This window comes from Tachypleus tridentatus, chromosome 7 (assembly GCF_004210375.1).
Source record: "Tachypleus tridentatus isolate NWPU-2018 chromosome 7, ASM421037v1, whole genome shotgun sequence".
Classification (NCBI taxonomy): Eukaryota; Metazoa; Arthropoda; class Merostomata; order Xiphosura; family Limulidae; genus Tachypleus; species Tachypleus tridentatus.
In genome coordinates, this window is record NC_134831.1 from 162776267 (window position 1) to 162801329 (window position 25063).

Sequence of the window (25063 nt, forward strand, 5' to 3'; positions counted from 1 at the left end):
GTTCCTAGTTTTAACATTTTAATTACTTTTATAATATTAAATGAAGTATGATATGGAAAACAAGAAATGCATTATTTGTGTAGATCTTTTTTCCTTATGCTGTTGTCAATGAAATTTAAACCTACTTTCTTATACTAATGGTACTATTGTGCTGAATAATTTTTTGTTATTAAATAATATACCTAAAACACAATTATAATAATAATATGTATAAACATGCAATGTTTTATAGCTTTAACTGTGCAATAAGAGCTATTAAAATGCAGCTAAGTCATTGATTTGTTAAGGAATAGTATTGGAATTGGAAGCAAAATTGAAAATTTTCTTTACAGAAAACAGTGCAATATAAAATGTCATTTGACATATTAAAATCCTGTCTCTTTGTTGGACATAAATAATATAGTTTTAAATGTCAAAGAGATCTGTTGGTAATTTGCAAAAGAGAGGATAAGGCAAAGCATTGGAGGTCTGTTTTCCTATTTTATGGTTTTGTAACTAAATAAAATTGAAAGCTATAAATATTATGCTTTGTCTTAGTCATAACAATCTCATAACAAATAACTTGTGTTAAATTCCATACTTCTCAGAGGGGTAGTAAATAAATTAGAGAAGAGGGAGGATATAAAGAGCAAATGTCACAGCTCTCATACTAGGAAAATTGGAGATGTTTTTGAGATGTACAGAAGATGATGCCTGTTGGTGGCAGGTGCTGCTAGAAAATAATTCTGACAGGTATCTTTCGTAGATTTGCCATAATAAAGAGTGTATAGCAAGTTTGGTAACAATTTTGATTACTTGGATAGTTGAAATAATCAGAGACTCAGATTGTGATTAATGTATTATTTTCATGATAATGGTGTTTCTGATTATTCAAACTATCAATTAATCAAAATTATTATTATTAACTCAGATTTTAATTAATCAATTTGATCAGTATTTCAGATGATTGATTAACTTACATGGCACTAATATAAATAATTGCTGCTTGTAAGTAATCAATTATGTTGATTATTTCATTTGCTGCCACCAGTAGTATTAATAATTCCTACCTTAGTGCCAACCACACTTTTCTATTTTTACTTAACCCAGTGGTTTAATATGGGTAACTATGCTGTGTTTAATTAGCTCATTAAAGCCACATGTAATGTGGGCCATGTGACAGTACAAAAAAAATGTAATCTACTTCTTCAAATATTATGAAAAAAACAAAATTTCTAGCTCCCCCCCTGCAGTCTGCAGACTCACATTGCTAGAAACTGGGTTTCAATACCTATGAGAGGCAGAGCAAATACAGCCCATTGTGTAGCTTTGTGCTCAATTCCAAACAAACAAAATTTCTATACAGTTTAGTGGAAAAATAATATTATACTGTAAGTCTGCAGATCATATGGGTTAAGCTATTATGATATCTTCAGTTTTCCATATAAATCCAGAAATTTTAATCATAAATTATTTTTAAAACAAGGTCTTTTAATGTAATAGAAGTTACTTGTTAGTATTTTCTAAGAAATAAACTTTTGCTGAAACAATTTTTTTTAAGTCTTTACCAGAAAAATTTAAAGATAGGACAACCCATGCATCAGACAGTCCAGAAAATCTGTGTAAAAACAGATATCCTGACATAAAAGCATGTAAGTAGTATTGATATTTGGAGTTTATTTATGATAATTGAATTATTTGACACAACTGTCTTAGTAAATAAAATTTTTATCAATTGTATTTTGTAATGTATATAAACACAGAATTTAATTAATACTTGAAAAATTGTAAGTGAATCATGAAACAGTTGTCTTTGTTTTCCTGTATTCCATAAATATAGATAAAAGTTATTCAGATGTGTTAAGATTTAACATTTGTTTCAATATTTTGAAATTGCTTTTATATGTGGTTGAAAAAACAAACAAACTGGAATCTGTCAAATAATAAACAATTCCTTTCTGAATCAAAATGTTGTTATTTTTCTGTTGATTTCTTTATAGAGAAATGAGACTATCAGACATAATGCACTACTGGATTTTCCAGGTTTTATCAATTTTATTTTGAATGTTGAAAATATTAAATGTCTTAGGTGTATGTCAAAAATATGTGAATAAAGAGTTGTGTTTTTGTTATATATTAGTAATCAGCTGTAATAAAAACCCAAGTTAAAAGCTCAAAATTGTTTTGTAGGTTTTTCAGTTCATTGAAACATGATTGATTAAAATTATTCCATTTCATTGTTAGGATCTTCTTAAAAAAGGGCACAGATTACTCCTCTCATATCAAAATCAGTGCAAGAAATAACAGTTTGAAATTCTATAGATATATTAACATTATATCATTTATACATTTCTTTTAGTTGATCAAACTCGAGTTCAACTTCCGTTTGAGGATAGCATTAAAGGTTCAGATTACATCAATGCTAACTTTGTTGAGGTAAGAAAATACTCCAGAGAACTTCAAGTACAAAACAATAATACATATTAATTCTTTAAGCTCTCCCCCTCTGTGTAGTCCATATAAATTACTGTGCAGGAAGTTAAATAAATAGAAGGGATCACCGACAACATTAGAAAGTATGGAAGCAAAAACGTAATTAACATAATAGCTTTTTTAATGTTTTGGTAATCCTGTTTATTTTTCACTATGGGCTTTGTCTAAGTACCTGACCTAGTAACCATTTTGTACTTGTTACAGTTTACCATCTATAACTTAACACAGTATGTGTATTGTCATGAATTTTTTGTAGATTATCAATGAACATTATCAAACATTATTTTTGGAAATAAATTTTATTTTCGTTATTTTCACTGTTGTATTTCTGTATGTGTTTGGTTATTTGGCCAACCTCATAACCCAAGTACAAATTAGGAAGTACACCCTTGTGCAAATTAATTGAAACAAGAGAGAAAATTACAATTTTTTCAATTTTTTGGGTTTTATTTCTGAGAATCCAAAAATTACTCACAAATTAATACATGATATGACTGCCTTTATTTTTCAGAAGATCATTAATCTGCTTTGGCATCGAGTCCATGAGTTGACTGCAATCTTTACTAATGTTTGAATCGCGGTACCATACCTCAATTATGGCCTGATAACTGTAGGGAACAAGTAGACTAATGGTTTTGAAAAGATATTATTTAATCAATAATGAAAGTTGATAAAATATTCTTTATTCTGTACATGATGAAAGAGGGATTATCTTTTGAAATAGCTTGGATTTGAGATTTGGCAGAATGTGGCTTTCTTCTTAGTAATATAACTTATTAGAACAATGTGGTAACTGTAACAGCATGAAAACAGTAAATGTTCAAACATCTAACAGATTTTGTAAAAAAAATATACATATATAAATATAATAACTTGTACTTAAGACCCTCATACGTCTGTTACCATATATTGTTTGGTTTGATTCGTAGAAAATAATAAACTAATTATTCCAGATTTTAAGGTTACACACTTTGAAAACTTGTATGGCAATTTTTTTGCAATCACAGTATAATAGTGAAAGAACTGTATGAAACTTTGTTACATATAAAAAAAATTCTGAATAAAATATTGCAATTTATTTGAACCACTGTGTTAATACTAAATTCAATTGCTTTTGTTACTAAAATAATTTACTTTCGGCTTGATTAAGAAAAACATTTCAGAGTAATTTCATTTATTCCTTTAAACAGGGTTACCATGGTAGAAAGATGTTCATTTGCACACAGGGCCCTCTGGAGCACACAGTGGTCGACTTTTGGAAGATGATCTGGGAACACAAGGTTACTGTAGTTGTAATGCTGACTGGAGTAGAAGAGCATGGTAAAGTAGGTATCTGTATATTTCTTTTAATTCACGTTAAGTAACTTGTGAGGAATACATGCAATTCACATAAATTTTGTGGGAGTTTGAGATATGTTGTAGAACTGTGGAAATGTGTATAAAGCTTTAATGGTATGAAAAAATATTTGAAACTTGTTTAAAATATTTTATTAAAAAAAAAGGCCACATTAATTAAAGTTTTGTCACAAATTGAAATCAAGTTGAAGAACAAAAATTCATAGTTTAAAAAATCTATAATGAGAACACAAAATTCATTCAAAGGCTTAACATATGCTGTTAAAATTAATAAAAGAAGGTGTATTCTTCAGTATTGAGAGAAAGTGAACCTGACATAATGGGTACATTTTAAGTAGGAGTTAGCAGTTTGTATTTTATTCTTTGTTTTTTTTGCAAGTGTTCACACAGAGCTACATATTAGATCAAACTATAAGTTTTATGTATTAGTTTGGTGAATAAAATTTGTTTTTTGGAGTGTTGAAGATGAAGTTCGTTATTAGTAATGAATTTCTTTCTATCTTTGAAGATTAAATGTTCCAAGTATTGGAGTGATGAACAACCAAAAGAAGTGGAAAGGTTGTATACGGTTAACGTAACCAGTATTACCACATACTCTGATTATATAGTTAGAAGATTTCAAGTGCAACTTAAAAAAGTAGGTTTTGTTCCTGTGAAGTTTATTTTCAGTTTGTTTGTTTCTGGTTTTCTTTTCCATCAAATCTATCTCTAAACCTGGCTTTAGCATTCTCTAAATAATGGCAAATTGCAAACTTTAAAATTACAAATACCTCTCAACCCAGTAATAGGTGTGTTTATTTGTGTTTTTCTGTACACTCACATGTACAGTATATGTTTTCTTATTGTATGATTTTATTTATCTTGTGAATAATATAATTTTTGTAGTATTATATACATACAAGTGTTTGAGTTCAACTTTAATGCAAGTATTACGATTTAGAGAGTTTATATAGTGTATGTGATGAACTTAGTTATTTTTAGAAGTGATAGTTTATCACAGGTTTGTTTACAAATCATACTTTGTGTAATTCAATAGTTATGAGCTGTTGATTCTAATATTCTTGCCTTATGTTACTAGAACTTTCTGAATTTTACCCCTCAGTGTGGATTCCTGTATGTGGTGAGGAGACCTCCCAAACAAGGTTCTGTTTTTTCAGTTTACCTCCTCTGTGATCTAAACATCCACCCATGTGTTTGCCATGTGTGGCAATCCATAAAGGGGGGAAGAGGATCCTGGTGGTTGAGGAGTCCAACCCTAGCACACCACTTTGGCCTTGAATTCCTGTAGACAGGTACCATCCTCATAAGGGTCAATTGGCTGGTCCACTTGTGCAAGGGTCAACCAAGTACAAATATTGGATGTTATCAGTGGGTGTTTTAGACATTGTATCTGATGTTGGTGTTTAGGTATAGTGCTCATGGTGGAAACTGGATCAAGCCAACTGGCCCTCTTTCGCTGCTGTCCCAGAATTTGATCCTGCCATCGTTTATAAACCACTGATAGACGACTGCATAGCAGCAGTGACTGACTGTATAATCCAGGCAGCTGCTCAATGTATTCCTAAAACCTCGACATATTTTCCAGTGATATCCTCGTCCATAGTGGAATCCAACCTGCCACATGGTTTGGAAGGCTCAAAAACAGGCCTGGGATACCTTTCATAGGTATTCCACATACTTGAAACTGCATCACTTTTCAGCAGGTCCATGCATATGCTTGGCAGGTAAGATGTCAAATCCAGAAGGAATCTTGGAGTAAATTCACAACCATAATCTCTTCTACCACCAGTTCCAAAGTCATAGGGGACAAGATTCAAAAGGTCAGTGGGCAGAATAATTCTGTCCCCCTTTCAATATTGCTCTCTGGCTAGGAAGTATCTGATGCTCTGAACATTGCCAGTACTTTCACTGAAAGCTTTTGCTGGGTATCTAGCATTTCTGGTTCATCCTACACTCAGGGACAGAGAAATTGCCTCTTTCCTTTTGGGATGATAGTCGCTATGATTGTAATCAGCCATTTACATTGGTGGAACTTAAACTGGCCCTTCATCAGTCAGAACTGATGATATACACCATGAGATGCTGCCCCATCTATCTCATACTTCTCTTGCTATTATTCTGGTTGTTTTTAACCAAATCTGACAGGAGAGGTTTTCCTGATGCAATGGCACCAGGCTATTGTCCTAGCTTTCTCTAAGGATCCCAAGATTCCTTTCAACTACCATCCAACTGCTTTGATGAGCTGTCTCTGCAAGACCTTGGAGAAGGTGGTTAATGATTGTTTAGTTAGGTTCCTTAAATAAAACAACCTCCTCTTGCCCACCCAGTGTGGTTTCCAATGACAGTGCTTCACCATGGACCACCTGATTCAACTTGAAACATCAATCAGAAAAGCCTTTCTCAAATGCCCTCTTGTACCAATATTCTTTGACCTTGGGAAGGCTTATGATACTTTGTGGAGGTATGGCATTTTGTGAGATGTCCAATTAAATGGGTTACATGACCACTTGCCCATTTTTATTTAAAATCTCTTAATGGGCAGATGATTCCAAGTTCGCATGGGTTCGACACTTTTCATTATAAAGATTAATGGCATAACTGGATAACTCCCTCTTATTGTTGCAAGCAGTCTCTTTGTCGACAACTTCCTCATCTCATGTCAGTCATTGAACGTGAGGTTTATTGAGCAACAGCTACAGACTGCCCTCAATCATTTACTAAAGTGTACCACAGCAAACGGTTTTAACTTCTCTCTCTCTAAAACCATTTGCATGCACTTTTGTTGCCAATTGGTTATTCACCCCAATCCTTAACTGTTCAGTGAAGTTGTGCTTTCTGTGGTCTCTGAGACAAAGTTCTTGGAGCTTATCTTTGACTGTAAACTGACTTTATACCATGTATCAAGCAGTTACAGGTCAAATATACAAGAGCACTGAACATCCTCTGTGTCCTCTCTTCCACCACTTTGGGAGTGGATTGATGCTCTATGCTAAAGATATATCGTACTCTTATTCGATCAAAATTAGACTATGGCTTACTGGTCTGTGGCTCTGTCAGGACCTCTGCCTTGAAGGTGCTGGACCCTGTTCATCATCAGAGACTTCAACTCTTCACCGAGGTTTTCTGTACTTCTCCAGTTAGAGCTTATACACAGTCTCATAAACCTCCTCTACACCTCTTCCATTTGCAGTTGTCTTTACTGTATGCTTCAAAACTTCGATCCTTATTACAGTATCTCACTTGAGGTTGTGTTTTCCTTCCTCGGTGGGCCATCCTTTTTCAGAACATATGATCTGCCATTGCTACTTTTGGCCTTCATATCTAAGTGCAGTTGGATGAATTGGGTCTGTCCTTGGATAACATTGCTGTATCCACTGGTCAACCCATCCCATCGTGGCTTCTTACAGTTCCCAAATCTTTAAGTTATCTAAGAAATGCAGACACTCCCAATTGGAAATACTGCCTGTTATTTACTGAATATCTTTCGAACTATCCTTCCATTCCTATTTATACAGATGGTTCAAAATCAGATGACTGTGTGGGCTCTGCCATAGTTTGTTGTGGTATGGTGGTTGTGTGCAGAATCCCCTCTACAGCTTCTGTGTTCACAGCTGAACTGTATGCCATTTCACTTGCTCTGGATCACATAGAAGCTAAGCAGTACTCAAATTGCCCTATTTATACTGACTCACTTAGTTCTCTACTGCCCCGGAATTGCTTCATGTTAGTTCTCACTTTGTTCTCTCTGATATTCAAAACTGACTAGGTCATTTCTCCTTAACATCTATTTCTATTCAGTTTTTTTGGATACCAGGCCACGTTGGTATTTGCGGAAACGAGCTTACCAATACTGAAGCTAAGTCTGTCTGTTCTGGTGCTATCATTGCCATGCATGTTCCATGCATGGACTATGGTTCTATAGTTAAAGCTCGGCTCTGTACCAGTTGGCAGTCAACTTGGAGTGAGCAATGTGAAAACAAGCTTTTCCAGATGAAACCTACTATTGGACTTCGGCAATCATCTTTCTGTAAGGATTGGAAAGAGGAAGTTGTCCTAACTGGACTATGCATTGGTGAATTTTTAACTCATTATTTTCTTTTATCTGGGACTGATGCACCAGTGTGTGGTCTGTGTGACACTCAGGTCACAATAGTCCACATTTTACTGTCATGCTATTGTAATGACAGCACCATTTAGACATGTTTTATTCCACGATTTATCCTTGATGCTGGACAGTGTCATTGATGATGGTGACACTGTCAACCTTAGAGATGTTTTTAGTTTATTAAAGGCCATTGGCCTTTTTAACACTATTTAGATTTTTTAATTAATAAATTAAACTTTGTTTTGTTTTAACATGATTCATTTTTACAAATTAAAGTGAAATTAATTCAATACAAAATTAGAAAATGGCCATGACATCAAATTACTTAAAACAAAAACTGGAAAGGTCAACTTCAGGTGACTAATGCTAATGTTTGAATTTACCCATTAGTCATCCTGACGAGTTATAATAATTAAAATTATGCTACAAAAAGTCTTCTGAAACTTACATTACTTTCTCTCTTACTGCTGTAAACTAGATTTAAAAATTGTATTTAATGATATTTAAGTTTTTAATTCAAAAATTAAACTTTGGTTTGTTTTAACATGATTCCTTTTCTGAATTTGAATAATTTTTCTTTACTTTCAATTTTTTACCAGTTGTTTGCTGCAGATAGTCTAGTTGTTTTGCACCATAAAACTCCAAACAACTAACTTACGTTCTGAGTTTTAGTCATTGTTTTATTTGAGTATTATTGCATCATAATATCTAATAGTGTGTGAAATGTTCTGGACCTCTGTTAGGGTGTAAAAACACATTGAAAATTTAGTACAAAAGATAGGTCTTGATGAGTGAATGTGAGTTTAGCCATAAAGAACATATAGTTGCAGTTTCTAAAGTAAAATTATCACAGATTGTATTGTAAGGACATAGTCAAGAAGAATAATGTTTTGTTATTTGTGTTGTCAGAAATTGAACCAGTATTTGTGGAATTTGATGAGAAAATACAATTATTTACAGCCCTGGATATAACTGTTATAACCAACAGTGTAACAAACATTTGTATATCCATTTAACTTATTTTACTGTGTTATTTTAAAACAAGTGGATTGTGTGCTGTTTATTTGGCCAGTGTGGATATTATGTTGGATCAGCATTGGCTGCTGAAGTTTGCTTGCTCATCAACGGAAGATTGGCTAACTGGCCATAGCCAGCATGATGCCAACTTTTAATATTAGTTACCTAGAATGCAAACAATTGCTGGTTTGCCAAACATTTATAGAATGCTACTATTTGACATAATGTGCATAAAATATCCAGTATTTTCTTGTGTGAATTTTATGCACAGCTATTCAAGGGCTACTCTAAGGCCAAGAACTTGGATATGACCCTACCTATTATAATGTGCCCATGGCTGTAGGGAACAAAGAGTATGTTTTATTATTGCATGGATTCCAACCTGGCTCACCAACTTCAAAATCCAGATCTCTACCACAAGGCTAACCCACACCCAATATCAGTATAAGATGTTAAGTGATAGTGAGCTGACACTTTTGCATTATCTATTGCTATAGACAATTAATGGTCCCTATTTGATCTGCTAATTTAGCATAACAGAGCTTCCACATACATTACCAGACAACTCTAGTACAGTTTTATTAACTTGTACATAAAGGTGTAGGAATGGTGCACAACAGTGATCCCCTACAATAAGTTGTATATTTAGACAAAGATATTGGCATGGTTGTGGAACAGTGATCTCTACAATAAATTGTAACTAAAAAAAGTGTAGATTTATTGCTTTTTACGTTCAGTGAACCTTTGTTATTCTGATCATTTGACAATACTGGGTGTTTGTTTTTTTGTTTTTTTCATGTTTACCAATATTCACAATGGGAGGTTTAATCACTAATCTGTACATTTGTGTTCTGATTCTGAATGGCTAGTTTTTACAGTAAAGGTATTTCTTACAGCTACATGATTCAGTAATCTGTGTGACTTCACAAGAGTAAAGTAAGGGCCAACTAGAAAAGGGAATAAGATGATAATGACCACAAAACACCTGCACTAATTATTGGTTACTTCTTCAGACCAGTCCCCTGCTGGTAAAGTAGTAAGTCTGCAGATTTACAACACTAAAATCAAGGGTTTGATTCCCCTCAGTGGACTCATATGATAGTCCAATGTGACTTTGTGATAAGAAATCACACATTCTTTAGGCCAGACTTTAAATTGTTTTTGTTTGCTGTAACTCTAAACTGATTTAAAATGTAGGTAGATAGGTATTATTTTTTCTTTTAATTGCTTATGGAAAGAAAAAGTGCAAATACTACTAGTACATGGTCACCTGAAACATAATGTGTTAAAAGGATGTCAGCATGTTGTCAAGTTTTTGTTGAATTATTTCACAACCCCCACTTGTTGGAAAATATCGACCTTGATCGATGAAGTTGAATTAACTGTAACTGACAATTTTAAATTTTGTTCTTCCATTTCATCTCCTTTGCCAAGTAAATCTACAAGTACTTCCCTCCATGTGGTTAAGTTTCCAATTAGAATTTTGATTTTTTTATTCTAATCCTCAGTCCATGAGTTCTTTGAGATGGATACACTAAACAGGTTTGTGTTTAGTATGTTGTTGATTTATGCTTGAGGATGAGATGAGCCATGTTGCCAAACCTCAGTGCTTTGGCCAATCAACACTGAGCTGTTGATTGGTAATCAGGTAATTCCTTCCCTAATTGTTGTGTACTACATCAATTTCTGAGAAAAAATATTCTAACCATAACAGTGATTTAAAAAAAAAAAGAAAAAAGTCAGCAAATTTTGTTAGTTGGATCAGTATATCAGTAGAAGTGGTGGAAATAACAAGTTTTCTAGGTCACTGTGTTGAAACGAATCTCTCGGTCGACCCCAGTTTCAGATGTTCTGTCATGTTACAGCAAACAGAAATATTTTTAAGCCTGGTCTTACAAAAGTTTTTTCAAAAAATGACTTCTGCAGTAGGGATGTTCAAATAAACTATAATAGGTATTAAGAGGTTAACAGAATGATCTGTGCTATGGTCTTGTTAAGCTGTGAGTGGTGGCATAATCAAAAACTAAAATCTACTGCCACAGTCAACATTTATAAAATACATAAAGTGTGTTTAAAATAATGGTCTATTGCTTCTGGAATTCATGCCTTAATATCAAGCATTAATGATGCTGTGTGAAGTGGTCAAGAGTTGTAAGAAGAATATATTTCTACCAAGTCTCCTCGGGAATATGGTAATAGTAAATCGGACATAGTAAATGATCCACAAGTGTAGTAGGTTAGTCTTAAATGCTTCAAGACATGGTTTGAAAAAATCGGTGATTTTATATAATGGTGGTGACATAATATGGGAATTGCTTAAAGCTAGTGAGAAGCTTCAATAGAAACAGATTTCAGCTCAGAAACACTGTGATTGCATCCTTTCTTTATGAGGTGATTTATTGTGTATGTGACAAACACTGTGTTGTATTGTGTAAGTCACTTGTATGAACAAAATGATGTGTTTGTTGTGTAAAGGTAATGAATTGTTGCTTTGATAATGCAGTTTGTGTAATTATTGACACAAATAACAAACTGATAACCTTAAGTGTATATACATTTGGTTTTTATTTACCAATTACAGTTATCAGTCAGTAACATGCTGTTGATAGTTTCTGTTATTGTCTTCAAAGCAATTGATTCGACTATATTAAGTTCTACATAATATTGATAAATTGGTTCATTACAAACACTGGTTAACAAGGTTTGTGTGTGATATAACAGCTCAGAGGCTTATATTAATCACTTCATTATGTCTTACATTTCAAACAGTTGTTTTTTAAGCTATGTTTTTGTTTTATGTTCATATTTTATTTGATAATATTAAACTATTTTAATTGTCATGATAAAAAGAAGGGAAGAAAATAACATGCATTTATTTCTCATAGTGTTTTACTTCATATCATTGGATGGCACTAAATAGTCTTTATGTACTGATGTGCCATGGAGCATTTCTACATATTAGTTAGTAAGTTGTTGCTTTAATTATTTATGCTCTGATGTTGTGAACTGTCATTTCCAGAGCATTACAAATAGTTAAAAAAAAAAGCGAGTGCTTACACTGGGCTAACAATGAACAACACTTTGGTCCAGTTAAGGGCCATTATGTAAACTGCTGTTGGGTCAACATTGTTTCCTAACCTTACCAAACAAAAACTGGCAATGTTTGGTCCAACATATCTTGGGTTGTGAGCTACTCGATAGCCTTTTATGTTTGTGAGAGAGAGAACCAGTGTCAGGCCAACATAGTTTGGCCTACTGTTTGGGTTGTGAGCTACTTAACTAGTGATTTACATGATAGTGAGCCAGTGTTGGGCCAGCATAGTTTGGCCTACTGTTTGGGTTGTGAGCTACTTAACTAGTGATTTACATGATAGTGAGCCAGTGTTGGGCCAACATAGTTTGGCCTACTGTTTGGGTTGTGAGCTACTTAACTAGTGATTTACATGATAGTGAGCCAGTGTTGGGCCAGCATAGTTTGGCCTACTGTTTGGGTTGTGAGCTACTTAACTAGTGATTTACATGATAGTGAGCCAGTGTTGGGCCAACATAGTTTGGCCTACTGTTTGGGTTGTGAGCTACTTAACTAGTGATTTACATGATAGTGAGCCAGTGTCGGGCCAACATAGTTTGGCCTACTGTTTGGGTTGTGAGCTACTTAACTAGTGATTTACATGATAGTGAGCCAGTGTTGGGCCAACATAGTTTGGCCTACTGTTTGGGTTGTGAGCTACTTAACTAGTGATTTACATGATAGTGAGCCAGTGTTGGGCCAGCAAAGCTTTACCAGTGCCAACAATGTTCCAACATACAAATCATCAGCCAATATTGGCCCAATCTTGGTCTGCTATCTGGGTTACAATTAATCTATTAATAAAATATTTGTTTTCTTTTCATTTTGCTACTCTGAATTTTTGAAAGTAGAAGAAATAGATTTTGCTAATGTAAGAGTTATAGGTACAACAAAAGATAGAAAAATCAAATGCATCTTCTTTAAGAGTGATAAAAATTACCTTTGTTATATTTCCATTTTACAAGGATGGATTCACAGATGAACGGGAGATTCTACAGTTTCATTTTGTCATGTGGAAAGACTTCTTAGCACCAGAACAACCTTCCTGGTTACTACGTTTCATCAAAAGGGTCAATGAACATTATGTTTCAGACAGGGGACCCTTACTAGTTCATTGCAGGTGAATACAAAAAAAATTCTCTAGTTAACTCTATAGAAACACAACTAGTGTTTTTTGTGTCTTTAATTGTTATTTTGTTATGTTATCTGTTTACTTCTTTTTATCTTTTCTAAAATGTATTGAAATGTGTTCTTGTATTTGTAGGTGTTTGGTTTCCGGTTCATTGACAGTGAATTTAGATTACGTATACAGTTGCTTATTTTGAGTTATGTAATGTAATATATAAACACTAATGAACAATGTGGTCCTTCAAAGCTTTCAACACACACTCAATCTTGAGAAAAGTAAAAGTTTAAACTCGTCTTTTATTTTCAAGAAATTAATAATTTTCTTCTTAACTTGTGTTACTTGCTGAAGTCTGCTTTTGGTATAGCCTGGTGATTAATGTGCTAGATTTTCAAACTGAGGATTATGGGTTTGAATCCCTGTCACCTTTCAGCCATGGTGTCACTGTTTGTTAGTAAAAGAGTAGCCCAAGATTTGGTGGTGGGTAGTGTTGACTAACTGCCTTCCATCTAGTCTGTTAATGCTAAATTAGGGACAGTTACTGCAGATAGCCTTTGTATGGCTTTGCAAGAAATTCAAAACAAACTGACTTGTGCTATTGTTTATGACAACTCATTTTACAAGTTAAACATTCTGTTATGGAAAAAAAAACTGTCTTAAGTGGAACTTATCCTGTAGTTTTTTCAGAATGTTAACTTGGGTCCTGTTCTCTTCAAGATAGAGCACAATAACCCAGGTAATTATCAATAAGATAACTTCCTACCTATATTTTCTCATGATTAAATAAATTAAGAGATCTTAACATTTCCCTGTAAGATAAATGCTCTAGCTCCTGAATTATCCAACTGGCTCTTGTTTAAACCCGTTCCAATATCTTTTCAAATATAAGAACAAAAATGTACACAATATTTAAAGTGAAACCTAACTAGCAATTTCTATGCAAAATGTAAGTACATTACATTAAAATTATTTGGGGAGTATGGCCATGTCATTACTATCCATGTTGCCATGTCTAGTAATGCTGAAAACAGTTTCATCTTGACAAAAGTGTAGCATCATTATTTCCATTGTAAAAGGTTCTATCATGTTGTGTCACCTGTCTAAACCACACCACTCCTCCCTAATAACTTTCCATTGATCATCTAGCATTTGAGGACAATGGTTTCCAAGCACCCTTTTCAAAAGTCCAATTGCACTGAAATCCTCAGCTATTTTTATTAACTTAAGTTGTATGTTTTTGGATGGAATACCGCAAATACTCATTTCATTTTTCAGCTTCTTGAGTTATTTGATGGTTGAACTGATAAATTGTGGAAAAAGCTTGTGTTTCTCTGGCTGTTGTTACTTTTTCAAGCAAAGATACTTCTTGATTATGTTCCTTACTGATGCCTGGGTCATGTGGTTTGTATTCATGGATTCTCACCTAAGGTAAGATTCTGAACATTGCTTACCATGGCTGGGGTATGACTTGTTGCCGATCTCTTTCTCAGTGGTTCTGGTATCCCAAGTTGATCCTTATTCTTTTGTTTTCCAATTCCATTAGCTACTAGGGAAGGATCTGTCTTGAAAATTGTATATTACCTATCCAAACACTGCTACCTATGAAACATGAAATAATGCCGAAATGTAGTTTTGATAAATGGCATTCCACTGTGACTTTATATCAGCTCTGGTTGTCTTGTAACATGAAGCTAGTTCTTATATCTTATTCACTTTGATGGTCAGTGGTTGGTCTCTAGACTCTGGTTTGTTTGTTTTTTAAAGTGGGGATCCATGAGTCACAGGAAGAAATTTTTTTTTCTCTCTATTGCTTTGTGTGTATATGTGTGTATGAATTTGGGGGGACCATAGTTATTTTATTAGATTCTAAAAGGCATCCATGACTCCATGACAGTGATTAAACATGGAGTTTGATTTCTTATTGTGTAGCTTTGTGCTAAAGTGTTAACTTATAATTTTGTATATTTTTGTTTGATTTGAGGGAAATATTATGTTATTTCGTTATCCCACTCCATAGGTCTGTTCTCTGTATGGTTGCATTCAACCAGAAAGTTACTTTTTACAAGTTTCTCTATTAACATATATTACAATATTTAAATAAATTGTAAATTTGAAGTTAAATTAAGTGTGATGTATATGTAACATATCATTTTGTGGTACACAGTTTAAAGTAAACTTGCTGAACATTGATAAAACATAAATTCAATTAAATCACTATTTAACACTTTAAATAATGTTATTTGTTTTTTATAGTACATCGACTTTTAATTTGTAATTTTTTTAACAATTCTAAATTTATGCTATGTTATAATGAGTCCATTCTGAGATATCCTGTTACATTGGTTTTAACGTCATCAGAATAATTTGGTTAGATTTAAGAACAGGAAAAATTGACGAGAATTTCTGTTGCACTATGAATAAAACATAAGGTGAGATGCAGTATAGCACATGTTCAGTAGTGATGAACATGCAGTAAATTAATTTTGAAAATTCTCATGTTTAACATTAATCTTATAAGGGAAATATTCCAAAAGGAAACTTTTATTTCCACATGCATATTTTTCATTTGGTGAAATGCCACATCAAGTGATCCGGGCCTTTGACTGTTTTAATATATATCTTAAAAACATGGTATGCCCTCTGACAGTATCATTAAAGCACATAATATATTACATTATTTGTAAGTAAAATGTTTAAAAGAATAGAAATGGAAAAATAATCTTTAATCTTTTATGATATCTTGGGAAACTAATAAACCATTAATTAATTAGTAATTAAACCATGTTGAAAAATATTTAAAGGCTGCACAGATAATAAGACATTGAGTATGTTGGTGGTGGTTCACTGTGACAAATTGTGATGAAACCAGATGTTTTGAAAAATGTGACAAAATTATCATTTATGCAACACAAATTATATAAAAATTTACACCATTACAATAAATTAGGATGGCCAAACTTGCTTAACGTAAGAGCCACATACTATAACCTTCAGATGGTTGAGAGTCACAAGACATGAACAAATATTACACACGTTTTTATTGTAACATGCATATTTTGTTATATATATATTAATAAATATTTATGTATGTAATTTTTAAACTGTTACTTTGTATTAGTTTCAATAATCACAAAGTACACACATATATATATGAAATGTTTTCAAAATCCTGTCTGATTATTGTTTTAATTATATTGAGCGTATTTAATACAGTAATGAACTATGGAAACATATAAGAAAAATATGCAAATTTGCATTTCATTAACATTAAATGAGACTGCCAAAAATAAAATAAGAGGTAAAAAACATATTTTTAATGATATTTGTCTTTGTAAATATCTGGTCAAAACATGGAGGAAAATATGTAAAACAATAAAATTAGAGATATTTTCATTGGATACCACTTTACAAAATTTTAGTCTTATTGTAATATTTTTCTGACACAAACAATTGTCAGCCTAATTACTGCTAGCAGAGGTCTTGTGAGATTTCAGCTGATAATGTTGTCAAGGCTGAAGGAATTCGCTCCATCAGGTGTTGATTTTTAAGGATTACACGATGCTTCGACTTCACAAACTTCATTACAGAGTACAGCGATTCACAGCAGTATGTTGTGCTGAAAATTGAGATGAGCCGTACACTGGTTTTATTCAGTTCACGATATTTTATTTCTGGAACTTGCTTCCAGAATTCAATTGTGGAATGGGATTTATGGATCAACTTTAAATCCAGGTCCTCCTGTAGTTCTATTAGTTCAATTTCCACAGCAGATGATTCTGTAAGCAGAGGTTTGAGAATTGGACAACCATTATTCATCACGTCAACCATGAATGGATTTACAAGAAAGGTGAAGCAGGGCTTCAGCTTCTGCGAGTCCTCAAACCTGTCTGGGAAATTATCAAGCAGTCCTTGTAATTTATCTTTGTATTATTCCAATTTGTCGTCTTTTATTTCAATATCAGGGAATGTATTTACTTTGCTTTTGTGATTGGGAAAGTAACTGAAGTTTCTTGACAATGTCATTTGAAAAAGTATTATTTTATTCTGAAAGCTGAAAATTGTCCAGGTAAGATCAGAAATAATCCTATCCTTCCCCTGGAGTACCAAGTTGAGAGTTTGTAGATTCTTTATATCAGTGAGGAACATTAGATCTTGTATAATTTCCCAGTTGAGGACAGAATATTTTATGTTCTTCAAGAAAAGTAATAGTAGACTCCAAACAAGCCTACTTAAGACATTGTTGGTTGACAGCCACCTCACAATGCAGTAGAAAGAGACATCACTGGATTTATCTTCAAGCTCCAGTTCTTCAATAAAATTTTTGAACTGTCAATGGGTCTTTCCATTTAACTGTATGAAGTTGACAATTTCAAGAACAAATTTCATAACATCTTCATACTTGAAGTATCTGGCTGCCAGGTGTTAACAATGAATAATGTAATGAACTGGAAGAAACTCTGGAAAGCTGGGATCACTTTTCATAAGTGCAATTAATTCACATTTTTTCCCACCATTGTAGGTGCACCATCTGTTGCAACACTGTCGAGTTTATCCAGTGGAATATCAGAATTTGTTAAGACTCTGTCAAGCTCATGTCAACACCACGAGTTGTTCCTTTTAGTGCTACTAAGTCCAACATCTCTTCTTTCTCAGTTATATCAGAGGAAACATAACAAACAAATGCCACCAGTTGTGGGTTGTCTTGTATGTCTGTAGATTCTTTAATGGTTGCACTGAATGCAAAGGAATTCTTTAAATCATTTTGCCTGCAACATCAGCACTGATCTAGGAGGTACGTCTCTCTGTAATGTGGTGTGAGGCATGTGTTGGTGCTATTAGTTGCTGAAGTTTTGTGTTATTTGTATCTAACACTGCAACAACTTTAGCTATATTCTTCTTAACAAATTTACCATCAGAATATGGGCGTTTAGCATGAGCAATATTCCATAATATAAGAAAATTAGCTTCAGTTGTTGTATCAACTTCCTTAATGAATGTTGTCAACAATGCCTGCTGGTTATTTAGTGATGATTTTAACACAGTTAACTTGTTTTTCCATAATTCTGATTTAGGTAGATAATCAGACAAGTTTTCATGATTTGTTTCATAGTGGCATTTTACATTACTGGCTGTGTAATGACTGAGTAACACATTGCTGATAAGACACAAAATTTGACCTCCTTTAATGGTGAATGCAAAATCCATCCTCCCACTATAGCTTAAAATTTCTGTTTTCATATTCATACTTTTGCTTCTTACAATTTGATGACATCATCTTCCTTCACAAAATTTTCACAGACACTTCTAAAAATTAAAGTGAAAAGAAACAATAAGCTGCAACACAACCAAACTCTTCAGCACCCAGTATCACACTAACATTCCGCTAATTTCACTACCTGCAACACAGCCACACATGTCACAAGCCATGCCCACTAAAACTAGTATTGTCAGCACTGGCTTCTATGATTACTGATTCTCTAGCACAATTCCTCTGTAATCCTTGCTTGTATGATTACTGATTCTCCAGTACAATTCCTCTGTAATCCTTGCTTGTATGATTACTGATTCTCCAGTACAATTCCTCTGTAATCCTTGCTTGTATGATTACTGATTCTCCAGTACAATTCCTCTGTAATCCTTGCTTGTATGATTGCTGATTCTCTAGCACAATTCCTCTGTAATCCTTGCTTGTATGATTACTGATTTTCCAGTACAATTCCTCTGTATTCCTTGCTGATCTGAAATTTATTTAATCCCTGACTTAAATCTAGCATTAAAATTAGGATTTAAATTCTTAAATATATTTACTCACAATGAACATTAAACTTGCATTTTAATCCAGTGGACTCTCAGTTTTTACCCGGTAAATAATTATAAAGCTTAAATTTTTTATTTATCTCAATTGTGATGCAAAAAGGAGCTCATCAAACATATTTCTGTGTGCCACACATTATATGTGAAAGAGCTGCATGTGGCTCAGGTTGACCACCCCTGCAGTGAATGGTAAAGAACAATTTGAAACAAACTATGATCATTAGTAAAACCAGATAGTTTGGGGATCTTATACTAGGTCTTATGACCTAAGGTCACATATCTTTGTGCCTTTGACATTGAGCATCCGTTTTTATAATTGTAATCTTATAAACTTTTCACTAAAAATAATTTTTGTTTCATGATCTTGTACATATATTTTATGCAAGAGATCTTGTGTAATAAGCAACACATATTAACATGCTCATTATTTCAAAGCTGAACACCAATAAGAAACAGCAATTTGGTTTAGTGGGTGTTCTGAGACCATTACCATGTTAAGAAAAGCCATAATTCACCCAACTTATTTTGATTATCTGTGAAATTATCACTCTAAAACATACTTGCTGATATAAAGTGAACCTTCAAAGGTGTTTGTGATTGGCTTATGGTAACTATTGTTATTACTTAAGAAGGCAAAAGGTCCATGTATAGATATGTGTGTACTTCATAAATTGTACTTATTCTTCTGTGTCTATTATTTGATTATGTCAGCACATCAATTTTTATTTCCTGTATAAGACCACTTGTACCAGGCCATAAGTTGAACTGGTTACATGTAATACTGTAGCACCATACCATATCTCCATATTAGCTGTGCATACTGTACAAGATATCTACATCTTAAACTAGACTCTTATTGAGTGAACATGTATAATCAACCAAAAAAAAGACGTGTTTGAGGAGTTTGCACTATTTGCCAAGATAAAAATGGTGTTGAAATAAGGTTTTGGAACATAAGCTCCCAAACAGGTGTGCATTGTCTGGTTTGTGAGGCAGATATAGGTGTCAAATCATGAGGTCATGATGCATTGCTTTGATGTTAAGAAAAGAGATCACATATATTGGGTACTGAAAACTCTCCTGACAGTAACAAACCTGTGAAACAGGTGAAGGCTTCTCACACTGACCTTGCAGACTCTTTCCTTTTGCACAGGTTGCTGGAAGCATTTATCAGGTCCTGTCATCTAAGTAGATTACTGTTGCCAGAGAAACATGCCATGTGTCATCTGCCTGTCACTGTTTGTGATAAAGATGTCCTTATTTGAAAATATAGACACCAATGTAATTTGTGGGGATATATTCATAAAATAACTTTATTTGCCTCCTAGGTGGCATCCAGCTGGACAGAGCTTTGTTCACTAACAATTACAGTAAAACCATTGAATTTTTTTAGCACAAATTCATTATGCCAGAAAATTCTGTGTTGGTTCTGATATTAACACTAAAAATGATATTTTACAAAAACTCGGTCCTTTAATAATGTGATTAAATGTAACTAACATTAAAGGGCAAAGACCTTCCCTGGTGTGTTCTACTCTATTGAGTAACCACATTTTGTCACAAGTTATAATTTCTCTGGTACAATTATTACAAATTGCACATGCATTTAATTGAAAAATATGATTTTTGTTATCAACCTAGTATACACATAATTTCTGAACATAATTAGAAAGTATGTCATACAAATTTAACAAAGCAGTCAAGTATGTTGAGCATGTCTCCACTGCTGTTTCATGACCCAGGGGATTACAGTCAAATAGCAAATATCAGAAATATAGATAGTTTTGAATTATCTATGTGTATATGATTTACACTCGAAATTTGCTCCTTCTGATGACTAGGAAAACAGATGCACTTAAGGAAATTGAAACCAATTGGAACAGAAATATGAATACACAATAGACAAGACACGTTACACAAGCAACATGTTACATTCCATTCTTTATTATCATTGCCAAAGGTAAATACATATAGAGCATACCCATCATCTAATAATTAATCCCTTTTATTTTTGTAACTTTCTAAAACTGTACTGCAGGCTTGTGTATTTATTTCTCATGATATTCAATGACCATGTGAGCTCCAGGTAAGGTAGTGGTAAGAAAATTGGTCAAAAATTATTGATCTCAATATTAACAGCCTAAAAGTAATAATTCAAGTTTTATATCAGGGCAACCTTAAATAAATTTCTTATAATATTTCTTTATATGTTTGTTTTAATAAAAAGGCATGGTTATTGCAACATTCAGCTGTTTGTTGTTGATTTTACTGTGATTTGAAAAACATTGTACTCTTAATTAGGTAGTAAATATCACTAATCACCTAGCTATGATTGGAGGCATTTCTGTAGTCCCTCAGAGTGTTGGCTATTTTATCGTAGTAGTTAAAAAACTGTTTAAGTTTCATGCTGTTATTGCTGAAAGTTTTCATTTCTTGCAGTGCTGGAGTTGGAAGAACAGGAACATTTGTTGCTATAGATATGCTTTTGCAACAGCTAGATGAAGAAGGACAGATCAATGTATTTACCTGCATCTCTGACCTGCGGCATTCACGCAACTATCTTGTACAATCTCTGGTTTGTTCAAAACCCAGTACTTATAATTTATTCACTGAATTTTATGACTGTTATACTTTTTTTTTTTACAGGATAAATAAACATTTTATCACATTTTGTAAAATATGTAATGGTGACTGAAGGAAGTTGTGGTTGTTTTGTTTATTAACACTCAGTTCAATCGAGCCAGGCCTTAATGTGGAACTATGTTCTACATGCTAAAAATTAAATTAATGACTCTATGAAACAGAAGTTCAAGGATACTTTTGAAAAAGTATTTGTTTATTTTTGAGCATATTATATGGACTTGTGGAATTTATAAGCCTTACATTAGAAACTGTATGTTAAATCCATAGAAACACCTGCACGATAATTGAAACTAGATCTGTTGTGTTTCTTGCACACTTCTGTTCACGTCGACGTTCTTTGAGAATATCTTGGATTTGATATGGGCGTCAACAGGATATGAAGCACAATTATCTGCATGGGATGTATCATTATGCCAAGGATATTACTCCTTAAAGGTTTGAAGTGCATTTGCAGGTGTAATACTGCCATTGTTTGTCAAAAATGCCTTTATTATGTTAGATGCAGTTGTTGAATGTCACTGGTATGTGTCCTGATAGATCCATCAGTGCATTGTTCCTAAGCAAAATAGGTATAACCTGTCATATTTGATTTCTAGCTGGAATATCAACACATTGGTGATATTTATTAACCAAGTACTCTTCATTTTGGTGTGATTGTTAGCTCCTTCTTCCATGTTTTGGTAGTATCTTCTTTGGAAGTAGACATATACTTTGAACCATAACAGCATCTGTGTGCTAGTTGTAAGGCCCAACCTTTTAAAAAAAAACTAACAAAAAGTTTCTGATGTAGCTAATGAGCTCAGCATTAGGAATAAATAAAACTGTATATTTTGTCCTAAAAAAATAAGGTGTTTAAACACCTTACTACACACATGTGTGTGTATTTAAGTGGCAAATAAAATAGAACATTTTAGAGGTGATATTGATGAGTATTAGACTGTAATATAAGAAATTATTTTCAAATTGAAAATGACCCTATAATTCTCTTCTACAAGCATCGAGTTTCAAGCCCTTTCAATTTACTTTTCTTTCTATTAAATATGTTTTTAGTAAGTGCCTTTGTGTAAAAAAATTATTTATGTTGTATTTTTGGTAAGTGCATTTGTGTGAAATAAAATATTTACAATGTAATTTTAGTAAGTGCCTTTGTGTAAAAAAATTATTTATGTTGTATTTTTGGTAAGTGCATTTGTGTGAAATAAAATATTTACAATGTAATTTTAGTAAGTGCCTTCGTTTAAAAAATATTATTTACAAAATTCAAGTTGGAACACATTGTCTGCTAATAGAAGACAAATGTTGCTGTAGAACATATGTTTGTTTCTTATAGAGTATTACATGCATTCCAAGACAGAGTAGTATAACTGTTATTACATCAGGTTTATATGTTAATTAATTATGGATTTTGTGTCAAAATAAGAGTTATTGTTTTCTGGGACTCGACAGAAACAGTATATTTTTGTGTATCGGGCTTTAATGGAGCATGCTCAGTTTGGTGACACAGAAATAGAGATGAGACACTTGAGGGAGCATTATGCACAACTAAGCAAAGATGGAAATTCAGGATTACAGATGGAATTTAAAGTAAGACATTTCTGATTTCTTACCTTATAAACATTTTGTTTATTTTAAATATGCATTTTATCATCTATTATTAAAGTAGATATAACACCAAGAAATGCTTTTAATAATAAAAAGAACATTTTTCTCTAAGTTATTTTTTATTTACACTATTAATGCATACGGTTCATATAAAAGTTGTTTGGAACTTCTTTTCATGTATGAATTTGTAGCGACTGTAAATTAATAAACAGCAGTTTCATTCATAACCACATCCAGATGTCACATTATCAATTATACTCGTAACCACATCCAGATGTCACATTATCAATTATACTCGTAACCACATCCAGATGTAACGTTATCACGTATCACACTCGTAACCACATCCACATGTAACGTTACCACGTACCATACTTGTCACCACATCCATACGTAACGTTACCATCTATCACACTCGTGACCACATCCACATGTAACATTATCATGTATCATATCAGATTTGCTTGTATTTTACTGATAACCATGTAATATGAATGCTAAGTACAATAAACTAGATTTTTAAGACATGAAAACTAATATAAGCAATAAACTAAAGTTATGAAGTAAGTACAATAAACTAGACTTGGTATTAACGAAAGGTTATGTACTCTGAATGGGCATGTGAGATACAGAAGCTCACATGTATGTTAATTTTGCATGATGCCAAGAAACCTGCAATAAAATGTTTTCCTTCAACTTGTGTATAATTTTAATTGTTAAAGTTGTCTGAAAAGGATAAGTTACTATTCCTTTTTACTTCATACTTTTGTACCTGATGGACTTTTACCACCTTGTTCCATAAGTGTTTAAATTATTTGTGCTTTCTTCTAGAAACTCGGAGATGTGATTGAAGATCCGAAGACTTGTTGTATTGGAACAATGGATATTAACTTGAACAAGAACAGATATAACTTTATCATACCTTGTAAGTTAGTAATAACTTCTTACATTGTGTTGATGTCTATTGTAATAAATTATTTATCCATCACAAGCACTTGTCATTGGTACTTAGAAGGTGAAAAATATGTTAGTTTCAGTAAAATGTATTGTCTTTTTAAATCTAATATTAGTTTATTTTTATACTATTTTATCCTGCAATATACAAGCTAAATTTGGGCCTTACCAGTAACATTGAAGACTGTGAAACTGATGGTCCATTGTTGGCATGCCATTGCCATTAAAATACCATGGTCCTTGTGTGGACATTACTGATTGGCTGTATTCCCTTTAATCTATAAGCTCAAAATTAAAGATGACTAGCAGAAACAGCTCTTGTTAAAATTTGCATGAATATCCAATAATAAACAAAGTAATTTTTTTGTCCCAAACTTACAAGATATTCTGTGTTTGAAGTTTTGACTGGAATTCTCTAAAATTGAATGTGTCAGTCTTTTTAACATTTTGTGGCCTTTTAAAATAGCACTGATTCAAACTGGAATTAGAGTATTTTCCATATTTAAATTGAATAAGAAAGATTTTTATTTTATGACTTTTACACGTGGTGTGGACATAAACTTGTATATTTTTCAGATGATACAAATCGGGTTATACTTCCCCCAACCTTCTCTGAAAATCAGTCTACTTATATTAATGCCTCATTCATTGAAGTAAGTAAGTAAAAACCTGAAGTGTGTTTATTGGCATTTTGTACAGAAATACTAACTTCAATAAAATAAAAACTGCAATGTATTTAAAGTAAATTAAAAATTGGGTGAAGGCACTTGTTTGTTAATGTTTGTCCTCAGTGTAATATCAAAAACAATATCAATTTTGCATGTGAAGGTGTTTATTTGTTGTTTTCTTTGCTTAAAGTTGTTTGGAGAATATTTGTGCCTCTTACTGTGGTATTTGGTTGTTT

At 33.0% G+C, this 25063-nt stretch overlaps 1 protein-coding gene across 1 annotated transcript in view; it reads left to right on the forward strand.

Moving 5' to 3' along the window:
* The window catches only part of LOC143257848 (tyrosine-protein phosphatase 69D-like), a 79195-nt gene that overhangs the window by 42029 nt on the left and 12103 nt on the right, over positions 1 to 25063 (forward strand). Inside the window, exons 14-22 of the mRNA XM_076516880.1 lie at positions 1541 to 1631; positions 2339 to 2415; positions 3663 to 3797; positions 4337 to 4465; positions 12986 to 13140; positions 21400 to 21535; positions 23050 to 23187; positions 24037 to 24130; positions 24736 to 24812. Of these exons, the coding sequence (XP_076372995.1) occupies positions 1541 to 1631; positions 2339 to 2415; positions 3663 to 3797; positions 4337 to 4465; positions 12986 to 13140; positions 21400 to 21535; positions 23050 to 23187; positions 24037 to 24130; positions 24736 to 24812 (1032 nt within the window). The remainder of the gene's footprint in view (positions 1 to 1540; positions 1632 to 2338; positions 2416 to 3662; positions 3798 to 4336; positions 4466 to 12985; positions 13141 to 21399; positions 21536 to 23049; positions 23188 to 24036; positions 24131 to 24735; positions 24813 to 25063) is intronic.